Source organism: Piliocolobus tephrosceles, chromosome 9, assembly GCF_002776525.5.
Source record: "Piliocolobus tephrosceles isolate RC106 chromosome 9, ASM277652v3, whole genome shotgun sequence".
Lineage (NCBI taxonomy): Eukaryota > Metazoa > Chordata > Mammalia > Primates > Cercopithecidae > Piliocolobus > Piliocolobus tephrosceles.
Window position 1 is genome coordinate 96,480,411 of NC_045442.1, and position 11,421 is coordinate 96,491,831.

The 11,421-nt window shown below is 39.2% G+C and overlaps 1 protein-coding gene across 3 annotated transcripts in view; it reads left to right on the forward strand.

Moving 5' to 3' along the window:
* Positions 1-11,010, forward strand: part of CUL2 (cullin 2) — an 85,485-nt gene extending 74,475 nt beyond the window's left edge. For 2 of the 3 annotated variants that reach the window (XM_023218159.2, XM_023218160.2), the window contains exons 18-21: positions 4,101-4,303; positions 7,056-7,157; positions 8,889-9,005; positions 10,417-10,978. In XM_023218159.2, the coding sequence (XP_023073927.1) occupies positions 4,101-4,303; positions 7,056-7,157; positions 8,889-9,005; positions 10,417-10,548 (554 nt within the window). In that variant the 3' untranslated portion in view covers positions 10,549-10,978. Of the gene's footprint in view, positions 1-4,100; positions 4,304-7,055; positions 7,158-8,888; positions 9,006-10,416 lie in introns of all 3 variants that reach the window. The other variant, XM_023218157.1, reaches the window with a different exon arrangement.
* Positions 11,011-11,421: the final 411 nt, after the last annotated feature.

The following is an 11,421-nucleotide window of genomic DNA, read 5'->3' on the forward strand; positions in this document are numbered from 1 at the left end:
ATAAAATAAAATAAAAATAATGAATAGGACTTAACCAAGCTAGGTAAAGGAGAGTGTTGAGAGTGTATTACCAACAGAGGTAAGAATTTTAAGAAGCAATCTGTGATGCCAGATGTTATAGAGTGAGAAAAATCCTGAAAATTCCAGTGAATTTATGACTAGGGCTTTGGATAGAATTAACCATAAGGAACAGTTTGATAAAGACATACAGATACTTGATAAAGAGATATGACCAGACAGTGTGACAGAAACCATTACACTGTCTGCATATAAATAAGTTTTATTTGTGGCAGAGCAAGAAGTTGCCGAGATTCCTGGTCAGTTGCTGAAAGACACGTTGAGAAATGATGAACTCAAAGAAGATAAAACTTCACCAGACAGTACATAGTATGGATCAAGCTAGAACTTTGTGAACCCTACATTATAGTATGTGTTAGTAGTTACTAGTGTTTGCCAAAATAAAAGTAACACCATATAATTGTGCATACCTTAAAAGGTAATGATTCTATTGACTAAATTTGTCTCGCTTTTGTTTTCAAATACTTCCAACAGCTAAAAATAGGGAGGGGTGTTAATGTTGTCTAATGTCCAGTCCATATTCAAATTTCCCTGATTGTCCCAAGTTGACTTGCTTGACTGTCAGAGGTCACTAGTTGTATTTGGTTGTTAAGTTTCCCTTCCACTGTCCCACTTCTCAGCATCCTCTGACATACCATTTTGAACAGACCAGGCCAGTTGTCTTGTGGAATATCCAGTACTCTGGATTACTTATTTGGGATTTTTTTTTTATTTTTTACTTTTTAATTTGTTTTCTATTCCTTGTATGTTCTAGAAGTGGAAATTAGTTCTAAAGGTTTGATTATATTCAGTTAAGTGTTATTGGCAAGGGTATTTCATAGGTGGTCCTGTGTACTTCATAGTGCATATTTCAAAGGCATCTAATGTCAGGTTGTCTCACTATTAGAGATGCTAAATTTGGTCACTTGATGAAGGCAGTAACCACCAGATATCTCCATTGTAGAGGCACTCTTTCCCCTTTTCGGTTAGCTTAGCAGACAATCTGAGGGATGATACTTTGTCATGAATACCCTGTTCCAGGAACCTAATATAGTTTTAGCTTCCACTGATGATCCTTGCCAGAATCAGTTGTTTCACTACTGATTGCAAAATGGTGATATTCTATCATGCCTTCAGCATTCCCTGAGAGAGTAGAGAGCTGACACAGATACTGGGTAGTGACTTGGATGAAACTGTTACGAGAGTTCTGCCCATTCTTTATTTCCTGTCATGTAAATGCTGCTTGAATTATTGTTGGCTTACGTTAAGTATCATGTATCAGAATGTTTTATTTTAGTTTTTAGTCTCTTAGAGTTCACCAACCTATTCTGCAGGGTAAATCACCACTCTTGTCATTTCTCATTTGTGTTTACATCCCAGTAATTAAATGAATCATCCAAGTTTGGGGCTTCCTTTCCCCACCCCGCCCATGCCTTCCCACCCCTTCCCCAGTCTTTTCAGTAAGAGTATGGTGCTAAGAAAAGTGGGAAGAGGTCAGTGTACCCCAATCCCTGGTAAAGTATTGAAAAATAGCAAGAAAGGGCACAATGCAAGAATGAACTCAATAAGAAGTACATGATACTTTGGCCCCTCACATAATCTCCTAGTGCTCTGTGGGTCTTGTGGTGCTAAACGACGACTTTTGTGTGGCAGAAGACTGATTCTGTTTTCAAACCCATGGCAGCATGTTACAGCATCAGTGACATCCTGGCTGATGGTGCCACTTAATCATCTTGGTGCTTGATGCATAATTCTCTGTTTCTGCATATGTTTAAGTTGTCATTGCAGAAATAATAAAATGCAATTTATGTAATGTTTTACTTCTTACCACATTTTCCAAATTTGATGTTGATAAGAGCCCTGTTTATAGAAAGTGTTAATAGTGTATGCCAAATAAGTTTTTACACAAGCTGTTTCTATGAATTGGATATTGAATTTAATATATTAAACCTCCTTTTGTGAAAATTTAAAGGATTATGAATTTTTTCTCTTGGTGTTCCCATCCAAATAATTCTGAAAAATATTTCTGAATATCAGTTTTATCTAAAATAAGTCAAGGCATAAATGATGATAATCAAGATAGTATTGCATTTACGGTGATATTAAGCTAATGAATTCACTCATGGCCTTTAAAACCTTTTTTTTTTTTTTTTTGAGACGGAGTTTCACTCTTGTTGCCCAGGCTGGAGTGCAATGGCGTGATCTCAGCTCACAGCAACCTCTGCCTCCTGGGTTGAAGCCATTCTCCTGCCTCGACCTATGGAGTAGATGGGATTACAGGCATGCGCCACTACACCCAGCTAATTTTGTATTTTTAGTAGAGACGGGGTTTCTCCATGTTGGTCAGGCTGGTCTCGAACTCCGGACCTCAGGTGAACCGCCCGCCTGAGCCTCCCAAAGTGCTGGGATTACAGATTTGAGCCACCACGCCCAGCCTAAAATCTTTAATGAGGTAATGAATACATAAAGCAGAAAACCTTAATCGGAGTTACTAATTCTCCTTGAGAGGGAAAATGCTGTCTCTGGGGTAATTTCATGAGAAATACAACTTCCTTGAGTTAACAATGAAGAGCTTTAAAATCAAATCTCATGTTGATTTCACTTATAATCCGTTCAGCAGTCAAATAATGCAGGCTGTGTGTGTGTGTCATGAGCTTTCCGTGTGCTGATGTCATGCTGCTATCTCCCAGGATGTTGCAGAACTGTAGTATACATAATACTTGCTCTATCTCTTAGAGCTCAGCGTCGTTTAGCATACAGAATTTCTTTTCTTTTCTTTTTTTTTTTTTTTTTTTGAGATAGATACTCATTCTGTCTCCCAGGTTTGAGTGCAGTGGTGCGATCTTGGCTCACTGCAACTTCCGCCTCCCAGGTTCAAGCACTTCATATACCTTAGCCTCCCGAGTAGCTGGGATTACAGGCATATGCCATCATGCCTGGCGAATTTTTGTATTTTTAGTAGAGACAAGGTTTCGCCATGTTGACCAGGCTGGTCTCGAACTCCTGGGTTTAAGTGATCTGCCCACCTCGGCCTTTCAAAGTGCTGGGATTACAGGCATGAGCCACCGTGCCTGGCCCATGTGGAACATATTTATGAAAACGTTCAGATTAAATGTTTTTCATTTTTATGAAAACATTCAGATTAAATTAAATTCTTTTGCTATCAACTATTTCAGCAAAAGAATGGGTGTGCCTATTTGTCTCTCCTTTCATACCTATTTGCCTCTAGGAAGTTACTGGAAAGAAATGTTATTTATAAGACATAATAGCATTAATTTTGGCCGAAATTACAGCTTAGGGCTGTAAAAGCATTTTCCATATGGCTGTAGACCTCCCAGGAGGCTTGAACCTTTCACGGGAGACTTGAGTCAGTTGCTGGTATCACTTTCCCCTTTGTCTGTCCGTCCATTTCTCCTTCAACCACCTCCTTTTATTGTTTGGGTTTTTTGTTTTTTTCTTTTTCTGCCTAAGTCTTAGCGTTTCTATTAATACTTAAAGACTTTTTTTTTTTGAAACGGAGTCTCGCTCTGTCACCCAGGCTGGAGTACAGTGGCGCGATCTCGGCTTGCTGCAACCTCGGCCTCCCAGGTTCAAGCGATTTTCCTGCCTCAGCCTCCCGAGTAGCTAGGATTACAGGCATGCGCCACCACGCCTGGCTAATTTTTGTACTTTTAGTAGAGACAGGGTTTTACCATGTTGACCAGGCTGGTCTCGACCTCCTGACCTAAAGTGATCTGCCTGCCTCGGCTTCCCAAAGTGCTGGGATTACAGGTGTGAGCCACTGTGCCCGGCCTTAAAGACTGTTTTAACCTACTGGTGAAGTTATGATAGCTTAACTGATTTATACCATATACTCAAAACTAATAGAATTCCATCTTCACCTCCCCAAGAAACAAAATGACTAGCTTGTTAACAGCAGTGGCTTTACAACAGTTTAATAAAACTATTGGTTCACTCTTTCAGAGGAAAATGTCTGAATTAGAGTAAATTTGAAATGTTTCTTTGAATGGTCATTTCATTGTCAGTTTTTGTTTTAATTGTAGGTGAAGTTAAAATGAACTATTTGGGCAAACCATATGTAGCCATGGTTACGACATACCAAATGGCAGTTCTTCTTGCCTTTAACAACAGTGAAACTGTCAGTTATAAGGAGCTTCAAGACAGCACTCAGATGAATGAAAAGGAACTGACAAAAACAATCAAATCATTACTTGATGTGAAAATGATTAACCATGATTCAGAAAAGGTATGTAGTAATATTCCAAAGAATTTAAGCATTATCAACATTAAAGCTTTTTCATGAGACGTTGGCAGTTTTAAAGTAAGGCTGTAATTGTCATTGCGCCTTGTGCTCTGGAAAGCACATGTATTCACTACATTACTGCACACTCCATAGAGCTGTGAGCATAAGGCATCACAGAGCATGCTGTGTGAGTTGGTGCCATGTGCCCTTTATAGTTTGATTTTATTTGTCCTATACTGTTAAAGCTTATTGAATAATTGTAAAAGAATTGCCATCTGGAAGATTTTGATTAGTTGAGATTTTGAAACTAGCCTTTAAAGACTTTCTGGGTTTTTAGTTTTATAAATGTGCTTAATTTCGTGGTTCTATACCAGGCAATAACAGCCTGTTGATGTCTCTTTGTACACATATTTAATATGTGTAACTCCATTCCAAGTGTTCTTAATGTCAGCACTCAATTAACCATCATCTGTTTTTAACCACCATATATTCTTGATACCTGTCACAAGAATAACAAGCCATTAGTATATTACTTTTTTTCTCTGTAACTTTTTTCTAGTTACAAGATTTCATTGTTTTGTTGTCATAGTATATCCTAAATGTTTAAATAGTTAAAAATGCAACAGAGGTGGGATTATATCTCCTTCAAATTATTGTGCTTATAAGAAAAAAATTTCTGTAAATAATGTTTTGTTTTTATTTTGATAAAGTCAATAGCCTACAGTTTATTTCTCTCATCAGTTCATTTTGCTGACATCCCGAAGATGATGATGACATTTTATAGTCTACAATTGAACAACTGTAAAAGGCATATATTCTGAAATTCAAATCAATGTTTTCATAATTTTGAGAAATGATTCTTCTGGCATCAGAATCTTAGCAAAATACAGATTTTTTTTTTTTTTTTTTTTTTTTTTTGAGATGGAGTTCCGCTCTTGTTGCCCAGGCTGGAGTGTAATGGCAATGGCGTGATCTCAGCTCACTGCAGCCTCCACCCTGTTCAAATGATTCTCCTGTCTCAGCTTCCTGAGTAGCTGGGACATGCCACCATGCCCAGCTACTTTTGTATTTTTAGTGGAGATAGGGTTTCACAATGTTGGCCAGGCTGGTCAGGCTGGTCTGGAACTCCTGACCTCAGGTGATCCACCGGTCTTGGCCTCCCAAAGTACTGGGATTACAGGTGTAAGCCACCGTGCCTGGCCAAAATAGGGATTTCTTTTTTTTTTTTTTTTTTTTAAATAGGGATTTCTTTTTTTTTTTTTTTTTTCTTTTTTGAGACGGAGTCTCGCTCTGTGGCCCAGGCTGGAGTGCAGTGGCCAGATCTCAGCTCACTGCAAGCTCCGCCTCCCGGGTTTACGCCATTCTCCTGCCTCAGCCTCCCGAGTAGCTGGGACTACAGGCGCCCGCCACCTCACCTGGCTAGTTTTTTGTATTTTTTAGTAGAGACGGGGTTTCACCATGTTAGCCGGGATGGTCTCGATCTCCTGACCTCATGATCCGCCCGCCTCAGCCTCCCAAAGTGCTGGGATTACAGGCTTGAGCCACCACGCCCGGCCAAAATAGGGATTTCTTAAGGTTAATTATGGTTTTTAATTTTAGGCTAGTAAATGCTTAAAGGTTTGATATATTTTTCTAAAACATGCTGCCCAGAAATTGACAAAGTAAACATAGATTCCTTGTTTGCACTTTAAAATTTATTTTATATTATTTTTATTTGTTTTTGAGGTGAGCTCTCACTGTGCCACCTAGGTTGGAGTGCAGTGGTGCCATCTCAGCTCACTGCAACCCCCACCTCCTGGGCTCAAGTGATAATCGCGCCTCAGCCTTCCAAGTAGCTGGGACCACAGGTGTGAGCCACTATGCCAGGCTAATTTTTAAATTTTTAGTAGAGACCGGATTTTGCTGTATTGGCCAAGCTGGTCTTGAACTCCTGAGCTCAAACACTCTGCCCACCTCAGCCTCCCAAAGTGGTGGGATTACAGGCGTGAGCCACCATGCCTGGCCTTTTAATTTAATTATGAATCCGTCCATTCCTTAGCAGAATGTCTTAGATTATTATTGAGAATTAGTTCATCTTCCAAATGCCTTTTGATCCTTCTGCCAGAGAAATTCCACCCTATGATATCAGTGGCTTTCTTAAGCCAGATATAGAAGTTGTTATTCTAAAAATTGGCTTAACAGTTTTCCTCTGAGCAAAGGCCACTTGCTTCTTTAAGAGTGAATAAAAGATGGATTGAAGTAAACGTTTTCACCATCACCCCAGGTCACAGCAAATTGGTGCTGTGTGCTACTGGAGGCACAGCTTTCTCCTGCCGTCAGGCCATTTACAATGGGTATTTTGTTACTGCAGCATTTGTAAAAAAAATTTGGTTGGTTTTTCAGAATGGGGTGATGGAAAAGTTATGAACTTTGGTGTTTCATAAAAATTAAAATGTCAAATTCTAGGCAATGAGCTTGACTCTTATTTTATCAAAAAGTAGTGTATACATAATAGTAGGACCAGAAAATAGCTTATTCCCAAATATAAACTGCTTAAGATTCTGGCAGATGTAAAAGTAGAAAATAAAATTGGGTTTTTCCTGTTTGTTTGAACAAAAGAATTATTTTTCTCTTAAATTTGATAATCTATAATATAAAAGTTGTAAGAGTGGAGACTTTTTTGCTTGGTCATTAATTTAGTGGAATTGCTTGCAGCAAGCTCTTATTTATAAGATTTTGGTTTTTGTAAATATAAATGTTTTATTTTTAAATGTAGGAAGATATTGATGCAGAATCTTCATTTTCATTAAATATGAACTTTAGCAGTAAAAGAACAAAATTTAAAATTACTACATCAATGCAGAAAGACACACCACAAGTAAGTGTTTTTAATGTCAAGTTTTTTTGAGGGGAAACATTTAAGCATTGGACTTTATAAGTGTTTACACTGAGATTGTGCAAAACGTTGCACAGCAAAATTAATAGTGGGGTATGTCTTTTCTGGTTTGTTGTTGGCATTTATTAACCTTAAAATCAAACAGAAATCTCTACTTGTATTTTAGTTTTTTCTAAGGAGAAGAGTATGGTTTTGTTGTATTTGCTTTTAAACCACTAGAATGTGTAACTTTACATTCTCTCCGAAAATTCCCACATTGAGAAGTAATAAAATTGCATATTTTTCATTTGTAAAATAAGGGAAAGTTCTACAGCTTTTTTTTTTTCTTTCTTCTGAGAGGGAGTCTCACTCTCTCACCCAGGCTGGAGTGCAGTGGTGTGATCTCGGCTCACTGCAAGCTCCGCCTCCCAGGTTCACGCCATTCTCCTGCCTTAGCCTCCTGAGTAGCTGGGACTACAGGCGCCTGTCACCACGCCCGGCTAATTTTGTTTTTGTATTTTTAGTAGAGATAGGGTTTCACCGGGTTAGCCAGGATGGTCTCGATCTCCTGACCTCATGATCCACCTGCCTCGGCCTCCCAGCGTGCTGGGATTGCAGGTGTGAGCCACCGAGCATGGCCTACAGCTCATTTGTTTCAAATGAAAACTTGTCAGTAGAGAATGCTTCTTAAACTTTCATATGCAAATGAGCTACCTGGGCATCTTGTTCAAATGTAGATTGTGATCTAGTGGGTATGGAGTGAAGTCCTAACAGGCCAATATGAGGAGGGGACTTCTGCTCTTCATTCTTTTAACTCAGCAGTGATTGTTGCTTTGGTCTAGGATAGACTGTTTCTATCACTTATGCTTCCTGATTGCCTCCTGTGTGCAGTCCTTGGGCTGGTGCAGAATGTGAAGATAATATAGTACATTAGACCCTCTCCAGAAACTTAATTCCCCATGGGGGAGACAAATATTAATTGCAAATCACTTTGAAACCTAAAATGGTCAATATTCCATTTTCCTCCAGGCTAATACATAAATATATAGATTGTATTTTGTCTTTGAAAAGCTATGAGGCGATCCTATTAATGTGGCATGGCCTGCTTCTATGCCTTGCTTCTCCTGTGTTTCTTGAGCTCCGTGGAGATAGGCCCCCTCTCCTGGCTTCTCTGCTTGAGCCACATAAAATGGCACTTGACAGCTGTTCCCTTTGAAGCCTGATCCAGTATGCATTTGGAGCTAATTACTGCGGTTGACACAACTCCATCTAAAAGCATCGTGATACAGATTCTGTAATCACTAATAAGAAATGATCTTGCAAATTATTGCTGTGTCCTCCTTTATTACCTGTTTACCTTAACAGTACAGTTTATAATAATGTAAATTTTTTTCTATTAACCTTTCAATTTTAACCCTAGAAATTGTAGAGTAGATGTTTTAGCAGTGGTTATGTGATATTGGCACAACAAAGCTGTATAATTTGCTCAGTATTGTGGTGCATGCCTGTAATCCCAGCTGCTCAGGAGTCTGAGGCATGAGGATCACATGAACCCAGGAGATGGAGGTTGCAGTGAGCTGAGATCGAGTCACTGAACTCCAGCCAGGACAACAGAGTGAAACCCTGTCTCAAAATAAAAAAAAAAGTATTTGCACTCACTGATAAAATGAATTTAAAACAAGTTCAGTGACTTAATGTCTTGTTGGGTCTTTTTTCTTTTCTTCTGTAAAACAGGAAATGGAGCAGACTAGAAGTGCAGTCGATGAGGACCGGAAAATGTATCTCCAAGCTGCTATAGTTCGTATCATGAAAGCACGAAAAGTGCTTCGGCACAATGCCCTTATTCAAGAGGTAAAAAGAGGGCAGTCCTCAGGGCTTCTTAGGATAGAGGGCATTGTCATTGTACAGATTCAATCTCTTTCTTCTTAAAGAGGATATAGAAATAACCTGATCCTCAGATAGCATAAAGAAATGTTTTATACTTAATCAGAATCGTACTCACTTATAATTTCAGTATTAAATTCGGATTTGCAGGCTGGGCACAGGTGGCTCATGCCTGTAATCCTTTTTGTTGTTGTTGTTGTTGTTGAGACAGAGTCTTGCTCTGTCGCCCAGGCTGGAATACCATGGGGTGATCTTGCTCTCTGTAACCTCTGCCTACCGGGTTCAAGTGATTCTCCTGCCTCAGCCTCCTGAGTAGCTGGAAATACAGGCGTGCACCACCATACCTGGCTAATTTTTGTATTTTCATGGAGACAGAGGTTCACCATGTTGGCCAGGCTGGTCTCGAACTCCTGACCTCAGGTGATCCACCTGCCTCGGCCTCCAAAAGTGCTGGGGTTACAGGTGTGAGCCACCATGCTCAGTGGACACCTGTAATCTGAATGCCTTGTTAGGCCAAGACAGGAGGATCACTTGAGTTCAGGAGTTTCAGACCAGCCTGGGCAACACAGGGAGACCCCATCTCACCTAAAAAAACAAAACAAAACAAAACAAAACAAAAAAACTTAAATAATTAGCCACGTGTGGTGGCACACCTGTAGTACCAACTACTTGGGAGGCTGAGGTGGGAGGATTGCTTGAGCCCAGGGATTGAGCCTGCGTGACACAGTGAGACGCTATCTCAAATGATAATAAATTCATATTTGCTTTGGCTTTATTTTAGAGGTCTAAAACTTACCGATTCATTGAGTCTTCTGTCCAGTTATTGAAGGAAGTTGACCCATCATTCATTCCATAACTACCTGAGCCTACCATGTGATAGACAGCTGGGCTGGTCCCTGGGATGTAGTACAGAGCAGCTGAAGATGTGGCAGGCTGTTTTGGAGTTCACAGTTAATGGGGGAAGAAATACACTATTGAAGTAATATGCAAATAAATATGAAATTATATTAACATGCACTAAAGGAAAGGTATGCAGTACTATGAGAATGTATTTAAATATCCTGGCCTGGGGTCTGCTGGGGGAAACTCTCTTGAGAAAGTGGTGTTTGAACTAAGAACTGAGAGTTGAGTTAAAGTTAAATAGAAGCTTGGGGTTGTATGTGAGTACTTAGATTAGTTTATTGTTTCACTTAATTATGTATCATTATTAGATTTTGCTGTATCCATTTTCCACAATTTAGTTCCTATTTTCATACTTAATTTGGCCCATTTGTTGAAACCTCAGTACCTTTGAGGCACTTTAAACTGATTGGTTAAAAGTAATTACTTATAGCTGAAGAACTGGTAGTACTTTGACCTCGACATCTCTCTTCCACAGGTGATTAGTCAGTCAAGAGCTAGGTTTAATCCCAGTATCAGCATGATTAAGAAGTGTATTGAAGTTCTGATAGACAAACAGTACATCGAACGCAGCCAGGCGTCGGCAGATGAATACAGCTACGTCGCGTGATGTCGCTCTCCTCCAGCGTGGTGTGAGAAGATCATTGCCATCACCGTTTGGTGTATTCCTGTGGGAAAAAGCAGGCCTGTGCCTCCATAATTTGGTCATTTGGCAGCCCCTGTTTTCTGCTGTTTACAACATCACCAGTGCCACGTCATGAGCGTCAAAGAAAATGCCTAGAGATATTTCAAGCTCATGTCATTATGACATTTCTTAAAACTTTATTAAAAGAATGAGTGAAGTATTGCTGAAATGTGGACATTCGGTTGGGTACCATGCTTTTTCTCCCCTTCACGTTTGCAGTTGATGTGTCTTTTTTTTTTTTTTTTTTTTAATGTATCTTAAAGGACATAAAATTTAAAAACTTAAATATTGTAATATGACAGATAACCTAATAATTGTATCTACATTAAAATGACAAACATGATACTGCTGCTTGTCAAATAAAAAAAAATAAAGAAATAGAATGCCTTTTTTATGTGGATGGAGTATCAGGCTGACCACAAAATATATTGACTCAAAGCAGCTAATGCATCTTTAGTTGCGTTTTTATCTGAATGGTTTAATTCACTTGTACTCCTATTTAAATCCTACATGAAAAATGTCTAGATTATTGTTCTTGAATGCATAGGACTGCATTCAGGATAAAGACTGCTTTATTTTTATGGATTAGATATATTGGATCTAAACATTTTGAATCTTGAAGATGTAATTCCATCAGCAGTTTCTGGTGGTGTGCTACCCCACAGACATCGCAGAGTGTGAGCGGGATGTGTGGTGACCTCAAGTCTGGCACAGAGAGAGCTTTTCATTCAAAAGTTGTCTTTCTTCTGTTGCATAATCCATTAGTTCTAGCATAGCCTAGTACCCTAGGTCTATGGC